Source organism: Pteropus medius, unplaced genomic scaffold (assembly GCF_902729225.1).
Source record: "Pteropus medius unplaced genomic scaffold, Ma_sr-lr_union100, whole genome shotgun sequence".
Lineage (NCBI taxonomy): Eukaryota > Metazoa > Chordata > Mammalia > Chiroptera > Pteropodidae > Pteropus > Pteropus medius.
The window spans coordinates 8842182-8862807 of record NW_024349224.1 but is presented as its reverse complement, the minus strand read 5'-3'; the positions used below and the strand labels follow the sequence as shown (position 1 = coordinate 8862807).

General features: G+C 43.5%; 2 protein-coding genes and 1 pseudogene across 2 annotated transcripts in view; 2 read left to right on the top strand and 1 right to left on the bottom strand.

Moving 5' to 3' along the window:
* The window catches only part of CSNK2A2 (casein kinase 2 alpha 2), a 34240-nt gene extending 33381 nt beyond the window's left edge, over positions 1 to 859 (top strand). The window contains exon 12 of the mRNA XM_039881003.1: positions 427 to 859. The gene's annotated coding sequence lies outside the window, so the exon portion shown is untranslated. The remainder of the gene's footprint in view (positions 1 to 426) is intronic.
* Positions 860 to 7657: 6798 nt separating this feature from the next.
* Positions 7658 to 7775, bottom strand: LOC120617421 (uncharacterized; annotated as a pseudogene).
* A 679-nt stretch (positions 7776 to 8454) lies between these two features.
* CFAP20 (cilia and flagella associated protein 20) lies at positions 8455 to 20037 on the top strand. The gene is made up of 6 exons (XM_039881001.1): positions 8455 to 8776; positions 16978 to 17057; positions 17777 to 17888; positions 18503 to 18691; positions 19039 to 19149; positions 19637 to 20037. Exons 1-6 carry the CDS (start codon positions 8693 to 8695, stop codon positions 19640 to 19642), a joined length of 582 nt encoding a protein of 193 aa, XP_039736935.1. The 5' UTR covers positions 8455 to 8692; the 3' UTR covers positions 19643 to 20037.
* Positions 20038 to 20626: the final 589 nt, after the last annotated feature.

The window sequence follows — 20626 nt, the reverse complement described above, 5'->3', positions numbered from 1 at the left end:
GTAAATACAGTCATCTAATCCTTAGTCCCAGGCTGTCCTCAGTAAAGTGGATCAGGTCTGATGGGGATCAGGGGGTGGACTGCCAACCTCGAGGTTTGGCTTGCATGGACTGGTCAGCATCCTGGACCCAAGAGAAAGGGAAGAGACTCGGTCACGTGTGGTGTCCAGAGCTTCCCCCTCGCTCTCGCGGAAGGCTGTGCAAAGACTGTCTCTTAATAGTGATCAGAAGAGGAAGCAAAAGGGAGGTACTATTGGAAACCCAAAATCATAGTTCTTGCTAGGTTTTGCACAAAGTGGCAAGTCAAGCTTGCATACTATTCCCAGCTTTCTTCAAAAGAAGGAAGCCATGTGCAAGTGGAGGCCTGTCCTCACTCCTGGTCAGATTGATTAATGCCATCTTTCCCCTCCTCCCGTCTCTTTCCCCAGGTCTGTTGCGGTTCCTCCCACTTTTCCATAAGCAGAACGAGAACCAAATCAAACGTCTTAACGTGTGTAGAGAGATCACGTTCCGTGAGCAGACACAAAACGGTGGCGGGTTTGGCAAGCATGAACTAGACCAACCGAAGGGCAGCCCACCACCGTATATCAAACCTCACTTCCGAATGTAAAAGGTTCACACGCCTTTGGCTTCCTGTTGACTTCCTCCTGACCCAGAAAGCATGGGAAACGTGAAGGGTATGCAGAATGGTTGTTGGTTACTGTTGCTCCCCGGCGCCCCTTGACCCGTCCAGTGGCCGCCTGTTTTCCCAGCAGACCACAGGCTCCACAGCGGGGGAACGGGGGCATATGTGGCATGATGGGCAGTTACATATTATAATTTTAAAAGTATATATTATTGAATAAAAGGTTTTAAAAGAAATGTATGGAGAGTTTTCAGTATGGAACGGGCTGTTAAACGAGACCCGTGGTCACAGAGGACTGAGAGGAAATTGAAGAGCATTTGTGCTAGGTTCTAGCCCGAGGACAGGGGACATCCCTGAGGTGAGTAGGGTCGATTTAAGGACGCCGTTCACAGAAGTTGAGGGATGATGAGCTAGTCCTGGTGATTCAAGGAGTCTCGGTTGCCAGCAAAGCCCCGCTTTGCCTTGAACACATTCATTGTCCCTTGACCCCTCCCTCCAGAGCAGGTGAGTCACTCGGCAATGTAGGTGGTAGGTAAGTGTTACCTTGTCCCCTTTTCTTTGCCTTTGCTCTGTCTCTGTATTTATTCCACTTACCGATCCTGTCCCCTCTCCCTATGCTCCCTTCTGAAGAAGCATCTTACCTCGGAGGATGGTTGAGTCTGCTGTCTTGAGGCAGGGGAGGGGTCCAGGGTTCTGGGTCCAGATCCAGATCCGAGGGCCGCTTCTGAAGCTCCGGTGAACTCAGTGTAAGCAAGGACGGAATGGAAGCACCAGTTGTGTTAAGTGAACAAAACCTATTTTACAAATGAGACTTCCGTCGCTCCCTCAGTCCTCCCCTCCTAGGACAGCTGTGCCAGCACAGGGAAGGAAAAGCAACAACCTGGTGGCTGCCCAGCCTCGTCTCTGGCCGTGGCCCGCGTCCTCCCACTGCCTGTAGATGGCAGAAGTGACAGGCAGACCCCAACACCCGGGCGGCTGGGGTGTGGGGCGCCCACTTATTCTCCACAAAAGCCACTTGGTCCACACAACATTCTCCTGTCTTCTCTGCTGCTTATCCCGAACAGGTGACTATGGGAACCCAAGTATGGATGCTCAGTGTTTGAAGCAACTATGGGGGGAAGCAAAGAGGCCCCTTAGGGCCACCACAGCATCACAGTGTCCCTTGGACAAACTTCTGACATGTCCCAGCAGCTCCTCAGGTATGGGAGCTCAAGATTGCATGTCTTGAGCGAGTGAGGGCCCGCAGGCCCACCGCCAGCAGACTGTGAGGCCAACGGGACACCGAATGGATGGACTTGCTGCTTTCCAGCTCTGTCACCGGCCTGCTGTTCTCAAGCGGTTTCCTAAGGCCCTTTTTCGACTTTTAATGTTCTGCAGATTCCCCTTGGTCTCCCAGACCTCTGGGGCAGCATCTCGACACCTCGCTATGAGCGTCTTCCTGAAGCTCCTGTGGACGTGGCACTCTGTGCGTGCGTGCGTGCTTATCTCCGTCACCTGTCATCCTAGTGCTGACACACCAGTGTCCCAGGGTCTTCCTAGACGGAAGCGGCCTCTCTGGAGCAGGTGCACAGTAGCCAGTCTGGGATTTCTCTAGATGCCGTGAAGGATTTGAGCGCCAGCTTCGTCCTCCAATTCCCGTTCTCAACCAAAGCGCCCTGTAACTTCCCTGTGTGAAAGTTTTATTTTCCAGAAACCTCTCAACCAAGATAATCTAGGTCTTTGTGGGTGATGATTGTTCGGTGGGAGAGTGTCTGGTTGTAGAAAGAAGAGGATGGAGGAGTTTGGGCTTAGGCGGTTTGGGCCTTGAGACAAGGGGACAAGGACCTTGTTACCCTAAGACCAGTCAAGTGCCCATCCACAACGTGCTCGGAAATTCGGATCTTCACATCTTTTAATAGTCCTGCTGGTGTTTGGGTTATTTAAAGTAATACTTAACAAGTTTTCCCGATTACCAAAGTAATGTATGCTCACTGCGAAGTACAGGTTACATCAGAGTAAATGATGAAAGCTTCCCCAACCCCAAACCACATACACACAACACGTGCAGAAACTCCTCTCTTGGAGGTAACCATGGTTAAATTGGTTGTATACCTTCCAATTCTTTTCCTATGGATTTACTAACATTTTAAACTATAATGATATTTATTTTTACAGAAATGTAACCAGACTCAATATTCTTTTTTCTCTAACTTGTTTTCACTTAGTTTTGAAAATCTCTACATATCTACCTCACCCCTTTTCATGGCTGCATAGTATTCCATTATGTGATGTGTCACAGTGGAAGCGATCCCTTACTAATAGACTCTTATCAGTATGTCTGTGTTGAACAATTTACACATACATTTTTACATGGTATGTATGTTTGTGAGATAAGAGAACTGCCGTATGATTTTTTTTTTTTTAACAAAGGACAGTTATGATTCAGAGCAAGCAGTCTTCCAGTCTCTTCTCTCACTGGTATAGGTTGGAACTGTGATGCCTTCAGTCAGGATTGTTGTAGGGCTCTGTCAAGCGCTTGGGGCCTGGTGCCCAAGCTCTGTGCCTCTCTAGGGGCCTGCAGAAATGTTTGAGACCTGGAAAAAAAGGCATTAGCTCTAACATAAGGAAGTTGTAAAAGAAATATAAATGTGATTAAATGTCTTTCTATTCCTGTGAACTTCATTAATGGTTAAATTCAATATTTGCTTTTAAAAACATTTTTCTCTTAATTAGTGAAGAGTCACAATCACCAATTCAAATAATTTCAAAAGCAAATTCTAAGATCTTTCCAAAAATTATAGGAAAAAAGTTATCGAATATGAAGAACGGCTGCCTTTTAGTATGTTCGCAGTGCTGTGGAGAAGCCTTCAAAAGTAAGCATGCAGAGGGTTTGCAAACGTTTTAAAATATCTCTGGCCAGAGGAGTGGGTGGCGGAATGGATGAGCAACGCTTGCAGAATATTCCACAAACTATTAGAATAACATCCATCTCAAAAACACTGTGCTAAGTGAAGAAGCCGGACGCAAAACGCTACCTACTGAATGACGCCATTTATATGATATTCTGGAAAAGGCAAAACTGTAGGGATGATCTACGGTTATCAGGGTTTAAGGGAGTTTTGAGGGGGAGAGAGTTTGATTAGGGGTAACACATGAAGGAATTTGGGAGATGATGGAACTGTTTTAAGGGTGGCGATGGTTATATGACTTCGTGCCTTTGTCAAAACTACACTAAAAAGTATATTTTACTGTATGCAAGTTTAAAAATTTAAAGATAACAATGTACAGAGGCCCAACAGAGTCCCATTTGAACTTCACTGTCAGATTAGTGGGAGCCTCATAAGCCCACCACTGGCTCTTTTACTAATGTCATCAGGGCTGCTGGAGCTGTAACCACTGGAGCTGGGGTTCAGTGGTCCTCCCTCTGCCAGCCAAACACACCAGTCATTCAGACACTCTTAGGTCTTTGCTGCCAGCTAAGGCAAAGCTCCACACCTCATTGCTATTCCTCCCCATCCCCATCAGCAAGGAGGCGTGAAGAATAAGCTCTGCCTTACAGTGTGTGTTAAGTTCCTCATGCCTCTTGGAGGCCAGGTGCTCTGAGTTTCTGGACTTGGATCGAAACGAATGGATGCTGTCCACTGGGATTTTAGCATCTGATCAGTGCTTTTGTGTATTTGGATTCTTATAGCTCCTCATGTTTTAAATAATATCATAGTTATTAAAGCTGTACATTTAAAAATCCAATTTGTCCTATGTCTAAAATCAACTTACAAATCTTGTTAAAACTACAAACTAGTTGGTTTTGTATATAAATACGAACGCTTTTGCTTAATTTTTGAGCAATGCTCAATTAATTCAAAACTTAATGGGTTAAGCCATAAACATTGCTCATTCACATAATCTGATTTTCTTAGACATTTCAAAGTCACCAACATATTTAATGTGTTTGATTTTTACACTTTCAATAGCTAATTTGAAAGACCTAAAATCTGATTAAATCTCTATAAGAACCCAAATACTAAATATCTAAGCCTAAACTTACAGATTCAATAAATCAAAATCTTTTAAATATTCATTGTTTATAAACTTAAATTTTTAGATATTTTTAAATTAAAATATCACAAACCTAATTTGAAATTCCTTTAAGCATTTCAAACTCAAAGTATTGGATCCTCTAACACATTGAGTTATCTTAGTTCCTTCAAATATCTTAAATAACAAGCTAATGTCACAATAATCAGAAATTTTTTCCTTATTTTGACATGGATTGCTGATAACATGGGTTTGATTTACTTGCCATAATCTCTGTGCGTGTTTTGACACCTCATTAAGGTGACATATTCAATCTAAATGCAGGACTGTGATTTGTTCATGGTTAGAGATTCTGGTCTGGACACAGGACAAGTTGCTACTTCTGTGATGATTCTATCTGCACTGCAGGCTAGCAGAGCAGGCCACTCCGTGTCTTGCACCTCATCCAATTATTTTACCTCCTCTGCAACTTTTAATCACCTGATTCAGGTCAGTTGAGTCTCTGTACCCACTGCCCAGACTATAACCACTTTACTGCTTCGTTAGATTCTGCTCTTTTCATTTATTACTTTTTAAAACTGACTCATCTACCCCATTCTAATTGTATAATCATTGAAGGAAGCAAGATTTTTCTTGTGTATTGTCCTTACATACCTTCCTGTTGATGAAAAGAAAACAGTCTTGAAGAAATGTGTTTAATGTGTTCTGTGAGAGACATCTGTAGTTTTAGGTTAATTTGGTCTACATTACCTTTGAAATAAAGGTAAATGTCAGAAGCTGCCATTTGGCTCTAGTTCATTCGTTCGTTCGTTCGTTCGTTCATTCGTTCATTCATTCATTCATTCATTTTGTGCCTGTCATGGTGGTGGTATTGCGCTGGGTGCTGTGACACATGCACAGAAGACAGTCTGCACCTGGAAGAAGCATGCCAAAATCAAGTCTACAATAGGAGCAAACTCATGTTTGCCAGACACTAATTTATGTTCTCCAAACCTTTGATTAATCTTTACTGTAGCCAAGGCCGTGATCACAATACATTTTGAACCTCAGTATCAGGAAGTACTGAATATGGTTCCCGTGGACATTCACTGAAAATGAGTAGTTAGAAGTAAGCACTTCTGTTTCTCCATCGGCTTGCTCATTGAAGGGCTGTCTATTCAAGGCACTTAAGCCCATATATATATGCTCAAGGTGTTTCCACTTTAATTAGGGAGATTGCATGGTCAGTAAAAGAAATGTGAGAAGGCAAATGAGATGGGTGGTCCTAATTCTGAGCAGATCTCTGTTGTCTAGAAGGGTCTGTTGCTACTGAGGCCAGGAGAGACAGAGCCTGGGCTGGGCCTGCAATGACCAGAAATCCCAAGTCTGTGACTCTAATTCACAGATTCAACACATAATTACCACATACCCCTTTTTGGTGGGCATTTGGTTTGGGTACTGGAAATACACCTATAAGCAAGACAGATCAAATTCTCTCAGAAGCTCAAAATCAAGTGCAGGGAAATAGATAAACAAATAACTGTATAGACTATCAAGTGGTTATAGTGTTATGGAAAAAGAATGAAGCAATGTATGGGGGATAAGTAGTTGGGGTTTTGGGGTGCTACAAAATTGTTTTCACTGCCCCCAAAGTCCTCTGTGCTCTGCTCTTCATCTCTTCCCACACCCCCACAACCCTGGCAAACACTGATCTTTTTATTATGTCCATAGTTTTGTCTTTTCCAAGATGTCAATAATTGGACTCAGACAGCCTTTTCAGACTGGCCTCTCAATATGCTTTTAAGTTTCCTCCATGTCTTTCCATGGCTTCATAGCTCATTTCTTTCTAACATTAAATACTATTCCATTGTCTGGATGTACCAGTTTATCTACTCACCTACTGAAGGACTTCTTGATTGCTGCCAGGTTTTCGCAATTAAAGCTGCTATAAACGTCCATGTACAGGTTTTGGTGTGGACATAAGTTTTCAACTCCTTTGTGTAATTACCAAGGAGCGAGATTGCTGGATCCTCTGTTAAGAGTATATTTAGCTTTGCAAGAAATCTCCAAACTGTCTTTCAAAGTGGCTGTACTATTTTGCATTCCCACTAGCAATTAATGAAAGTTCCTATTGCTCCACATCCCTACTAGCATTTGGCGTTGTCAGTGTTCAGTGGAACAGAATAAAAAATCCCTCAATAGACTCAAGTGCACATGAAAATCTGATGTATGATAATTGTGTTTCCCCCTAGGATATTTTGAAAAATTTAATAACAAGCGATAAATTATTCACTGGCCTTAGTATATAGAGTCCCCCTTAATCATTAAAAAATAACAGTTTCATATAAAAAGTTCTGACTTTCTACTGTCGTACAATTCATGTATTTTCCTCCCATGTCTGGAAATTCTGGCTCAGTTGTTCATGGGGTTGCTGTAAGGATTAAATGATTTAATAAAGGCTAAGGCGCTTAGTATAGTGCCTGACACATAATACATGCTCAATTGATGTTAACTATTATTAGCTCTTATGATGACGGAGTTAGCTGCAAACTTCTTTTTGTCAGCCACAATACCCATCACAGGACTGAGCACGGAGTATAGTATTTATGTAGATAATCAGTGAGTGACTGGTCTCCAACATTTTGGATTTCTTCCACACTTGGATTTCTTCCACACAGCTTATTTTATGTCTTTAAAAAGAATGATCTGAGTATTAATTTTTTAAAAGAACTCCGGCTGTTGTTGAATCAGCTCAACCAACTTGACTTAATTTTGTTTAATTTTCTTAATTTCTGCTTTTTCTCTTAATTTTCCAGCTTTCTTGTTTTCCAATAATGCATTTAAGGAGATATATTGTCTTCAGAGTATTGATTTGACTGTACCCCACAGTTAAGATATGTGGTATATGCTTTCTTTTTTATTTTTTTGCTTTTTAATTTCGGCTATTTTTTTCAATTACTTTTTTTAGGTGAGGCAACCCTTGGTTGACCTCACAGATTGCAAGGACCTTGTCAGCTTACAATCCCTTTTTGTTTTTTAAATGCCTACAGCATCTGGTCTTCCTGGTGGTCTTCCATCCCAGTACTAACCAGGCCCCACCCTGCTTAGCTTCCGAGATCAGACAGAATCAGGCTTGTTCACGGTGGCATAGCTGTAGACTAACTTCAGCTTTCTAATTGAATTGCTTACTGAGGATCTGAACAAAGTCTTTGCTGGTTAAATGAGAAGCTGAACTCTTTTAGCTCCAAAAGAAAAAGGACACTTGCTTCCCTAACCATAGTCAATGGAGGCAGCGGGCTGCCTCCATTAGGACAATAATAGTTGTTGCAGGTCCCTATGTGGTATCTTCATAGTGACCCTAACAAAAATTAAAGCAATGATGCTTACAAGGCTCTTAGCACAGTTATTGATCGATATTGGTTAGTGGCTTTACCCTTATCTTGTATTAGCACTCGCGAGACTCCAGGTGAGCCCTTGCTTAGCCACGCCACTTCACCGCGCTTTTCTCCACTTGTATTTTGTGCTTCTAACTCCTCCTTGCCCTCTAGGGGGCGGGGCCTGATAGTCCCGCCCCCACCCCACCCCCTCCAGGTTTCCATGACAACACGAAGTTTCAACAACACATTCTGTAATCCTCTGTCTCCTTCCGCCCGAGACTACGATGGGAAAAATAGTCCCTTGGCAACGGAGTTCTTTTCACTAGAAGGCGGAACTAGGGCGGAGCTTAAAGGCGGAAGGAACAGGAAGTTCGTGAGCTCTGTGGCGGGATTGGGCCCCGCCGTGTCAGGGGGCGGGCTCGTGTGGGCGGAGGGATCCATTTTAAGCGCCGGGCGGCCCGCTGCCTCCATTTAAGACGAGGAGAGTGGCCTGGGTGGCAGTTGCTGTGGTTTCTGTCCTGGGTTGCTTAGGTCTTCTGCAAGCTGAAACTCACGGACGCAGTGTCCCGCGTCCAAAACCGGAAGTCAGCAGCGCAGCATCCCTTGTTTGATCCAAGGCCGGCCCCTTGTTCTACCTTCGCCACTAGGTGCCCGTATCTCGGTTGCTCCCGCGCGGCCAAGGGTAAGGCCGCCTGCGAGATGTTCAAAAACACCTTCCAAAGCGGCTTCCTCTCCATCCTCTATAGTATCGGCAGCAAGCCCCTGCAGATCTGGGACAAAAAGGTAAGGGGCTGGGGCCGGCGGTGGAGCGGGGTGCAGGGGCCGCGCCCCGTCTTTGCTCGGGGTCTGGGGACCGGTAATTGTGTCGAGTTGGGGCCAGGCAGTTGTTGCCGTGCCCTGTCCCCAGCCTGGTGTGACTGAAGCGCGAGGTGGAGCGTCGTGTAAGCAGAGCTGCGAGGGGTACATGTGGGTGGGCGTGGCTGGGGTTTAAGTGTCCAGGGGCCGTGGTGCGGTTAGATCAGTGTGGTCCGTCGCCGCAGTCAATTCCTCAGAGCTTGGTTTCCCCATTTATATAATGGGATTGATAGTGCCTGTCTCATAGCATGAAATTCGTAAACTTACTTGAGATTGTTTTGGGAACGTATAGATGAAAGGAACTGCTGTTCATTGATTCCACAAATATTTACTGATGTCCTCTTTTGTGCCAGGCACTGTAGTGGGCACTAGACACAGAGCTTTTGTTCCAGGCATCCTTAACCAGCCAGAACCAGTTATGTTTGGGTTTCATTTGTTTGCCTCCTTCCTTTTATTATTTCTGAACGAGTCAAAATTTGGTGGCCTTTGGCACCTGCTCCATACACCCTGTGACTTGGGGTCTGTCCTGTGCCTTCAGTGTATGATTTCTCCATCAGGGAAATTGCCAAATGGTGATAAAAGTCTTGACTGGATTAATGAGTTCACAGCGGAGTACAGGCCTCATTATCTTTCTTCAGGCATCCACAAGATGATACTTTCACTGACCCCAGGAGATTGACCTTGTCCACTTTTGAGAGATGTTGAGTACAGGACATGTGTGTCTAGCACTCTTTGAGTTGATCTGCACTTTATTACATTGATATTTCATTTTATTTCCTTTCAATTCATTTGTTTGTTTATTTTTACGGTGACATTGGTTAGTGAAATCCAGTAAGTTTCAGCTGTACACTTTAACAATAAAGCATATACATATTTACACTGTGTGTGTTCCCCTCCCATAGTTAGATTTCTTTCTGTCACCACATATTTGACCCCATTTACCCTGTTGATATTTCTTATGCAAATTCCCAGTCAGCTGTACCCTTTTTTGATTATAAATTAGAGTAGGCACTCTGCTGTGGAAGACTAGTAATCTAGGATATAATGGTACTGCTCTCCTGGAGGAGAATGAAGAGGGATTGTATGTTGAATGATGTTTTTATAGAGATGAATGTGGAATAATCTAAATGGGCCTTTTATTAGTAATGAAGCCAAGAATTTTGGATTGCATCTCAGAACAACTTTCTGTCTTCCCTTATCCACAGATGAGAGTTTGAGGCCTTATAGAGATTGGAAAAGAACATGGCAGCCTGCTGTCTGTCACCACTAGGGAGTTCTGCATTCTGAAAGCAGCTTTGAGGGTGATATATTCATAATGTTATTTTTATAAAAGAGTTGAAAGATCCGAGTACAATGAGTTTGGGCCTTACGCATATATCAAAAATCTGACGAACTCTCTTTCACAATGATTCTATCCACAAGCTGATGCCAAGTCTTACATAGGAAAGCAGTTCCCTGAACTTTTCCCCTATATCACTGAGGTTTTCAGTTTTATTCACATTGAAATAAAACATTCTAAGCTCTGAAACTGCACCTCTACAAAGAGAACCTCGAGTGAGTGTATCAGGAAACTCGGTGAGAACTTTGTAAGTCTTCCCAGCTATAGCTTAGTTATGGGCTGTCAGAAGTCATGGAGAAAGTGGCCTTGCTTGCCACTTGAACCTGGAATTATAACAGTGTCAGTATAAGGCAACTGAAATCGAGAATGGGACTTGATCTAGGGAGAGGCTTTCAGAGCAAGTCAGGGAACTTACTAACACAGAGTTCAGTGCTAGGGGAGGCCTCAGCATTTCTATTAGGTGGAACTTTGATGATCAGAGTTGCCCATTTTAACCCTTCTGGGCTTGATCTTCTCTAGTGTTTTTATTTTTCAAATGCAGTTTTTTGACTAGTCAGCATGTTTACACACAGAATATAAAAGCAAAGTAACCATGGTGCACCGTGTCCCTTAGCAACGCCACTAGAGGTCGGATGGTACCCTAATGACATAAACAGGTGTGAAAACATTGTTCGATTGACTGTCAGGGTTACATGAAGTAAATTAAACAGACGTTTTGGCAAAGAAAACCTTTAGAAGAACACTCATTTTAAGCAAAATTCTTATAATAGTAAAAGTTAATTATATGTTTCCACTCTTTTTATTTAAACTAGATTGAAAAAGGTTTAGCTGTGGATTTTTCCCCTGGAGCAAGGGAAGGAAAGAGAGGAAAAGGGAAAGTTTGGGGCCAGATGCATAGGCTTCGATGTATGTGTCCCTTTTCTCAGCTACCTTATGAAGTCCTCAGAAAGTGTTGGGAATTCATTCCGGTCGGGGAAACGCTAGGAATTGATATACTTATCAAAGATTTACTGAGCACCAGCTAGGTGACAAGCGCTGTGTAGATTTGGGGAGATACGAAGTTAAAAAAGATATTTTCTCTGCTCCTGAGAATAAGGCAAAATTGTCATAAGGAAAGAGCTTGATGGACAGAGGGAAGGACTGTCCACGTTTATCTAGAAATGACCCAGTCAGTAGGTACATATTGGCTATAGTGCCTGTTTTTAGTTATTATTTTGATTTCACAAAACGTTATTATTCTCCTTCCTGAGTTTATGGAGAGAGAATTTCTGTACTTTGTTTTCTGTGAAAATAATCTTGGAAAAATTAGGTTTGGTTTCTCTTTAGGCTCTGTGTCTCCTTATGGATACGAGGAGTGGATGTCATACCAGTGAATTTGCAAACTCCGTATTTGTGAGTGTAGTTACATTTGTAACACCTGCGTTTATCAGACACTCTGAGGTCACAGCCCCTCTCCCTGTCTCATGCTTCAAATCTCACCTTAAACCTTATTTCACTGGGAGCTTAAGTGAACTATCTCCCACTAGACTACAGGTTCCTTAAGAGGAAGAATAGTATCTTTCCTCGAAACCCAAGTGCTGGAGCATGATCGGCTCTGTCCTATGTCCTGTGCTGTGTAACCTTGAGCAAGTACTTAACTACTCAGTTTTCTCCTCTTGTAGTAATGCCACCTCCTTCTCATGGTTATGGAGATGAAATGAAGATGTATGTAAGATGCTTCGCAATAGAGTTTTAGCACATAGTATTAAATCAGGCGGGGAACTGAGGAATTTGCCCAAGAGTAAAATAGTTTATAATTGAGCCCAGTATTCAGATGCCTAGGAATAAGAAGTACAGTAAAACCGGAATTCTGAAATTAGAATAATTTCGTCGTTATACCATGGCTTTCCTAGTCCAAAATCCTTAACATGGTCTGTGCCTACTTAGTTTCCCAGGCTCACCCCCGCCAGGTGCCTGGCTTAGCAGTGACCTCCTGCTGACCTGAGAGACTTCCTGTTCTCTCTCACCTTCAGGCTTTTGTACTTGCTGGTCCCTCTGCGGGGTTCACTCCTCCTCTACATCAGTCTCTAGGTCACAGCTTAAAGGCACTTCCTCAGGTTAATTTATATCCACTTATAGAACCTCTGCTATTTATCATACTCATCACTCTTGAAATTAGCTTCTTAAGATGTGTATTCCTGGCTAGACTGTAAGCTTCCCAATAGAGATCTTGTAATTTTTCAAACCAAGAGCTCAGGAGAACTTCGGGGTTTCTTAATGTTTCCTTAACTTCTGGGCCCAGCAAGTACTACATTTATTAAAAGACTCATATGTAACGTAAACATTATTTCTGGTTTGTAAAGAACATACCAGTAGGTTCTATTCCTACTTAAGCCTGTGTCAAACATTTTCAGTCTTTACTGGTAACAACCTAAAAGTCTATAGCTAAGCATGTTAATTCATTCATGCTCCTGTCTTTCTTTCCTCTCGCCTTGTCTTTCTCTTAGCTGCTCCTGATCCCCTGTTCCCAAACTAAATAATAGAATCTTTGTGGTTGTTGCTGCATAGTATTAGATTCCCATTCCCTGTTCCTAATTTAAAAAAACGAACAAAGCCTCTCGAAAAAAGTTCCCACGCCCTAGCTTCTAATTAGGAAACTTGGTTGGTCCATGTTAAACTGATGTAATTTCCAGTAGCAGTGGGAGCATTTGGATATGAAGGTAGTAAACTTTTTTCAGACTCTCCCTGGGTCCGTCTGACAATGTTCCTCATTATTCTGAGTAACAGCTTTCACTATAATTGGGTCAAGGCCTGGGTTTTACTTATACTTTCCCTTTCAAGGAAGAGACCGGTTACCAATGCACATAATTGCCCTTACTTTAACTAAGGGTGGATATGCCCAGAGCTGCCTGTCTGCTGTCTGGATAGTTTCTGTTAAGTGCAGCAAAGGGATAAAAAGCCTTTGACCTATTGGAGCCAGCAAGGCCAAGGCCTTGAGTCAGAGCTATGCCCAGTTCTCCCCACAGAGGTCTCCCTCTGCCTGTTTTCTGACTTAGAGCCCAGCCCCTACTTCAGAGCAGAAATGTTCCTGCTGAAATGGACAGCTCTAATGGCTTAATGTAAATTGGAACATGTGTCATTAAGACTAGGATGCCAGATGGCTGAGGGTTCAGCTGTCTGCCAGGATAAGTGGGTGGAGCCAGAAAAAAAATGAAAGGTGGGGGGTAGGGAATGAATACAACTCATGTGTTATTTTTAAAACACTTGTAGAAATATAGAGCATTGGCCAGCTTCCTTCCTATCCCAGTAGTATTTTTTTTCCCCTCAGCTTGACCCTCCTCCCTGGGGCTTACATTGAAAAAAAGAAAATCAGTGTTCTTTATTAGTTGCCCCAGCAACCTCGGAAAGCCTGGGAGAGTGGTTGCAAGAGGGCTTGATGGTTCCCTTCTCAGTGTCTGCTGAGCCTGAGAACCATTCTGATTTATAATTGTCAGTAGCCTGGGTTCTGAAGCTTCTAAAGTACCCCCAGCTCATGCCTTGGGGTGGCAGGGGATGGGGAGTTCATGAAATGTTTAAAATGTGAGATTGGCTTTATTTATTTAGTTTTGGAGGAATAAAACGCTTGTAGGCCACACTTTGGTAGTTGGACTGTGTCACGAAATACAAATAAAAGAATAAGTCAAAAACAACTTTCTAATTTAGAGAGGGAAGTAAAATTAAACCTGCGTCCATCCTGAGCAATAAATGCTGACCAGTTCATTTTATCTTCATTTCAAAGCCAGGCCTGTTTAGTGCCCTCTGAACTGGAAGGAGCTGAGGAAAGGAAGTTGATGCTTTCTGAGGCCGTATATCTTGATATATGTGTTTGTCAGAAGCTGGACTGAGGAGGGGGTTGCTTCCTGGAAGACCTTTACAGTTTAAAGCAATGATAGCCATATTATGTTGTCGGGTTAGTTAGGAAGACTTGCCTCATCGTCCATCCTCGTTTCCCCTTCCATCCTAGTTTTAGAGCCTGGAGAAGGGGTTTTGGGAAGTTTTCCACTCTTTAAGTGCTCATATCTCTGATTAATTGCAGCCCCCCAACCCCACCTCACTCTTGTCTTCCAGTGAGTTTGTATTTGCAGCCCTGTGAACTGTATAAAGGAGAAAAATCATAATTCACCAACAAATCAACTTAATTTGATTTCAAAGCTCAGGCAGCTTGTAATAGGAAAATACTCGTGTTTTTCTTCTTTGAGGACTGAACTTTCTCCTTGGGCAAAGCTGTCCTTCGCTTGTCTCACCGCCAGCCAGGTTAAAACTTTAGAAGGAGTGATGAGAATTCCTTTGAAAAAACTGCCTTGTTTCCTCTGAGTTCTCTTGTTTTGGGGCTACATTAATTAATTTTGTAAGAATTAAGTTTGTGAGTATGGTTGTTGAGATGTGGTTGAAAGACATTTCTCTTCAGGAAGTTATTGAAAGTCCAACTAAAAGCTCGTCTCTGAATCAGAAGTATCAGGCACTCAGTCCATCTTGGCTTCCGGTCTGTTGGCGTCCACACGCAGGATAAGGCATTGTTTTCTTCTGGAAAGACCTGAATAGTCAGATTTGCTAGAATGAAGTCATCTGCTATAAACTTTGAGATGGGCAGAAGGCGAGTTTCCTAACATTCACTCCCTTTGAGATCTGGCTAGGCTTTCTGGAGCTGAGGGCGCTTCTTGCTGACTCTGGCTGAGAGACCTTGGGGATGTAAGATTTGAGGCCATACTTTCAAACAATGTTGGATAAATTGCAACGTGTTGCCTTTTAGCAGGAGTAACCCTTGGGCCCTAATTACTTCATCCTTTCAATTTAACCATCTGTTTGAGTACTATGCACCTTTTTAAGAAAAAAATGAAGTTATAGTACAGAGAATAATTAGTGGAATGTTATAAAATTTGTGTTTGCTCTTATCGATGTGACTACGTCGCATTATTTGGGGATAATTTCTTGATTCATTCCTCCTTCACCACTTCGGCTGGGGGTGAGGTGGGCAGTGTCGGCGTGTGTTAGTTACCCAGACCCGGGCCTTCGTGCTCTTAATCTCCCTTGGAAAGAGGCCTAGAATCCAAAGAAGGAAGGCATCGGATGTCGCTGGCTCTGTTTGAGAAGCACTTCAGTGTGACATTTGTGTCTTGAGAACCCAAGAAATGCTATATCGGCAGCACTCCGGGGCCCGTTCACCCAGCATTCTGCCCCTGGCAGTGGGCACCACAGGATGACTTGCGGCACATCGGTCTTCCTGCCGGCAGCCTCATGGGCTTTGTGATATACCCCAGGACCTCTGGCTTCCTCTAATAGTCCAGGGTGGATATTTTATGCAGGAGTTTTTTTAAAATCTTCCTTGAAACTATTCATATGTGCCAACTCTTCGGGTGACAAATTCCAGAAGTCAGCAAATATTTGAATGCTTACTTTAGGCCTAGCATGGTGCTAAGCATTATAGAAGATACAAACAATGCTTAATACTTGACCCTTACCCTTGAGCATATACTTTTCTGAGAAGACAAGACAGTTGCATTTTGTAGAAAAAGATGGGCAGTGATGTCAGATGTCACCTGAGGAGGACCAGGCATACCACGAGTGGATCAGATTGACAGTGACAGCTCAGAGACTGATATCTAAGACAGAATGACATATTATTAATAATCTGTGTTGAAAAATACAACCATTAGACAGACTCAACACTGTTCTCACCCTATGCAAATTTAAGAAAAAGCCAAATGATTAATTGATTATGACAGCCCAACACAGCTATTTTCACTATGCCTAGGAAAAGACCATATTTGTTTTTGACGAATCCTGTTCTAAACCTGGTTGATCTTTTCCTTGTGTTAATACATTCAGCCCTAACAGTCCAGCCCTGTCTCAGAAGCATCTTTGCACATGCCCTGTCCATGTTAGGTGCTTAAGAAGAGTTTATTGTTTGAAGATAGTTCTTTCTAATATTTTGAGAGGAGGAAGCTGCATCAAATATTGATTCCTTCTCACTGTGTACCTCTTACATATGCAGGAAACAGTACAAAACAATGTTGGTTGAAGTGCAGAATTATGTCATCTGGGCCACATGAACCAGAAAAACAAATTGGAGAGAAGGGAGGTTGATGTGGGCTGAACATGCTAAAGAAGGCTTCTGCGCGTGGCACAGATGGGACGAGTTCACGCCTGAAAAAGTAGAAATGGAAAAGACGATGAGGAAGCACGAAGGAGTAAACCTAGGGGAACAATGCTTTTAACTTTTGGTTGCCTCCTCAGCGTCACTTAGTATTTGTCCTTCTGGCTGAAGCCGTACATGAGGCAGTGTGTGGGGCAGTGGAAAGCCTGGTTGTTAATCCTGCCTCTCTTACTTGGGAGCTGTCACTTTCACTCCCTGAGTCTCAATGCGCACATCTGTAAAGTGGAAACAGTACCACCTGCCTCGTAGTTGTTGGTGGTGGCGGCGATAGAATTAGGTGAGAGAACGTACGTGAATGTTCTAGTGTAGTAGGAACTCAGTAAATGTTAGCTGAATCTGAACTGGGTTGATTTCTTTGGGAAGAAATTTATCCTGATTTACAGATTGCCAAGTTGCCTGCGATTCCTGTGGTGGTGGATGGGACCCTGTAAGCGATAACAGCATGGTTTACTTACATAAAAGCTTCGACATAACATGTCACAAACTGCAGTGTTATTGCCTTGGGCCACCGTGGTTTTCTTTAAATGGTCCCATTCAGCCTTCACAATCTTAACAAAGTTGGTGCCAAATATTTCAGTGCTAACTTCTTTGAAACGAGTTTAATTTTCTTCCATATAGGTGCGGAATGGCCACATCAAAAGAATCACTGATAACGACATCCAGTCCCTAGTGCTAGAGATTGAAGGAACAAATGTCAGGTAGGTCGCCACTCTGTTCTCCCAGAGACATTGTACTCCAGGGGGCAATACACCAGAGAGATGAATGGCACAGACTGCCCAGTATGAATTCAGCTGCTACTTAGAGCTTACCTTGGACAGTTTACTTAATCTCCTCGGCCTTAGTTTCCTCATCTGTAAAATGGGGATAATAACAGTACATCTTCCTTATAGAGTTATTGTGAAGATTGGATAAGTGAATGCGTATAAAACACTTAGAATCTGCTAAACACATAGTAAGCTAAACGCTACGTAAGAATTAGCTATTACTAATATCTAACCAAGGGGTGTATGTGTGTGTGTGTGGCAGAACGGGGTGGGGTGTGTCGCAGCCATCACCCAGTGGGTGGCCACTGTGGTTTTCAGTGCCACAGTGGTCTTAGTTTTGGTTTTCTATCATTCGTTGGTTCTCTTGGACCAGAATTGGATCTTCTCTCACTGGAAGAATTTGCTCAGATCCATTGGTCTGGCTTTGCTTTTCAGCTGTTTTATTGTTGATGTCTAGTTCGTGTTAAGCTTTTGTTTCAGAGTCCAGCATTTTTTAAAGCATTGGCTGACTTACGGGTTGAGAGATTTATTGATCGACGTATCTGGATCTTTTAGATCTGCCTTCCAGTTTGTCCTCTTGGACCACGTGTTATGGCCGTGCGCGCCACACAGGAGATAAGTAGTGTGTTTACTGGTATTTCCTCTTTCTATAGCACCACGTATATCACATGTCCTGCAGACCCAAAGAAGACACTGGGAATTAAACTTCCTTTCCTTGTCATGATTATCAAAAACCTGAAGAAATATTTTACCTTTGAAGTACAGGTATGTATGTGCATATGCCTGCATACATACACTCTTGGCGTACTGGAGAGGTGTCTTAACTTGTAGGGGAAAGGTGGCCCCAGGAAAGGATCTTTATCTTTTCGTATGTCTTCTTTTCTGCTTTTGCTATACGCTTGATTTGGCCCTTATTATTATAACATAAATTTGGTATTAGTAATCAGAATCCAATGCCAGGTTTTAAAGAAACACAGTAAGCATCTAGAAAATCTAATCCATAGCTACAAGATTTCAAAGCTTAAGGGTTAGAGTCCTGTCCATTTGGAGAGTAAATCATTTAATACTGGGTTACTGATGGTCTCTATTCTAGTATTTTATTTTTCAAAGGGAAGAATGTTTATGATATCATCCTATGGTCTGAGAGCATGATGGGTGTGTCATATGTCATAAGCAGCTGGTGTTGTCTTGACAACAAATAAGATAAACTTGCTACTTCCAGGCCATCTGCATCTAATGTGACCTATGTCTGGTCTGTTTACTCTCCCTTGGGTCTCAGCCTTGGGAAACTGGGCTGTGGGAGTACAGGTCCTTGCTGTAGCAAGATTGTTTGCTGCTTCCAGGATAGAGTGAATGTGACTCTTGTCTATATTTGAAAGGTACTAGATGACAAAAATGTGCGTCGGCGGTTCCGGGCCAGTAACTACCAGAGCACCACCCGGGTCAAGCCCTTCATCTGCACCATGCCCATGCGACTGGACGACGGCTGGAACCAGATTCAGTTCAACCTGTCAGACTTTACTCGGCGGGCATATGGCACAAATTATATTGAGACACTAAGAGTGCAGGTTCGGGGTCCTTTTCCAGATGGAGCCCCAAATGGGAGAGGGGGGCGTGGGCCGTTACTGGCTTGTGTCCCATGTGACAGAACAGTGTGGGTTTCTGGCTCAAATTCCCAAGTTACTGTTTGGTGGGCTTGGACCTCAAAGGGGTCCAGGACTTATTCAGGATTCAGTGGGAGAAAACGATAAGCAAAATCTCCCTCTTGTCACAGTCGGCCCCCTAGGCCAAGCCAAGGAGTTGCAAAATGGATGCAGCTTTGACACACCATGGGGGTGGGGGCGCGCTAGGAGAATCGGCAAGTGAGGAAGGACAGTCACGTTTAGTCTCTCAAAACAAGTCTCTGCATCCACAGATCCACGCGAACTGTCGCATTCGACGGGTTTACTTCTCAGACAGACTCTACTCAGAAGACGAACTGCCAGCAGAGTTCAAACTCTATCTCCCAGTTCAGAACAAGGCGAAGGTACGCTGGCCTTCCTCCGAGGACCGGGCAGTGAGTCGGGGAAGCAGGGGCCTGGAAATTGCTCTGTTCTAAGAGCTGAGCTGCAGAGCCTCTGGACAAGGAGAGCGGAGAGCCTTTCCCTCTCCATCATAGACCCCAAGCCTTCCCCACCCGCAGCGCTGAGCCAGGAGCGATCTGTCAAGTGCCCGTTACTGCTCCCTCCACCTCCACAAGGTGACCCTGCCCCGTCTGAGGGGTGGGCGCCTGTTCCCACCTGCTCACAGGCCTTCCACTGGAGCCTCTGTCTCAGCCCCACGTGGCTTTCCGCCGACGGGTCTCCCCTGACCCAGTGGTGGGTGCTTCGTGCCTGCCTCTTGCTGACATATCTGCATTTCCCCCCAGCCCAGCATCCCCTCCAGTGTCACGGTGTCAGCGGCACTGATCATCTGTTTTCTAATGATTTAAACCAATGCTTCTTTCCTGTTTTGTTTTGTTTTTTTTCCTCCAGCAATAACTGGAATGCAGCTCAAGGGGTAGACCCTGAAAACTATCTGGAGGACAGTGCAAAAAAGAAATACTTGTATTAGTTCACTGTGCTGTGTTCTTTTGTCTACTACTTGGTGTCCCTTGTCGCAGACACCAGTGACCATGCCGTAAAGCCACAATCGCATCGTAAGTACAGTGGGGGATAAGCCGTCTTTTGATACCTGACTGCTGGAGTTCATCCTGCTGCCTGCCCCAGAGTGTGGGGAGATCCATTTCCCACGAACTTAGAGAATTAAAGATGTCCCATAAGGCAATATTTCTTTCTACGGTTTGTTCCTTGTTTTATATATTATCTAAATATATGTATATGCTGTGTAATACTCATCTGGAAATGAATAAAACGTTATATTCTTGGTTTGTACATTCGTTCTTAGTTTGTATCTTTTTTAATGGTGACATTTCTCTTTCCTTTGCGGTATGAAAATAGAATTCTTTCCAAAGACACCATGTACAGTCATGCTGTGGAATAGCCTGCAGTGAGCACTTAAAGAATAAGGCAGATCTATAGATACTGATTTGGAACAACTTCCAAGATAAACCAAATGGAAAAGAACACGAATAGTGTATGACTAATAGAGACATCTTCCTAGGAGTTGGGTCCTAAGTCAAGCTCAATACAAAATGGCATATAGTTCGGAGGCCATTAAACACCTTCCGAAGGTGTCATATTGTAACAGTGAGCACAGCGAGTGTCCCTCAGCACTGGGACAGGTCACCAGTTCCCTATTTGAGCTCCAGATAAAGTGCTGGCCTTGCATTTAGGAGCTTATAGGAAAAATGTTTTTTTTTAAACACCAGAATGAATGACATGAGAGAGCTTGCCCCACTCACACTCGAGGGCATGTGCTCAGTGGAAGGGCCTGGCACAGACAGTTACATTTACAAAAGCTAAACACTTAAGATACAGCTAAGGTATGTAACGTTTCTTGGGAAGAAGGCAATTTGGGACAGA

What these genes read in the sequence shown, in the direction of transcription:
- CFAP20 (XM_039881001.1), top strand. Translation starts at nt 8,693, where the DNA reads ATGTTCAAAAACACCTTCCAAAGCGGCTTCCTCTCCATCCTCTATAGT. An exon ending in ATTGAAGGAACAAATGTCAG is followed by an intron (nt 17,058 to 17,776) that starts GTAGGTCGCCAC and finishes CTCTTTCTATAG; the next exon opens with CACCACGTATATCACATGTC. An exon ending in TTGAGACACTAAGAGTGCAG is followed by an intron (nt 18,692 to 19,038) that starts GTTCGGGGTCCT and finishes CTGCATCCACAG; the next exon opens with ATCCACGCGAACTGTCGCAT.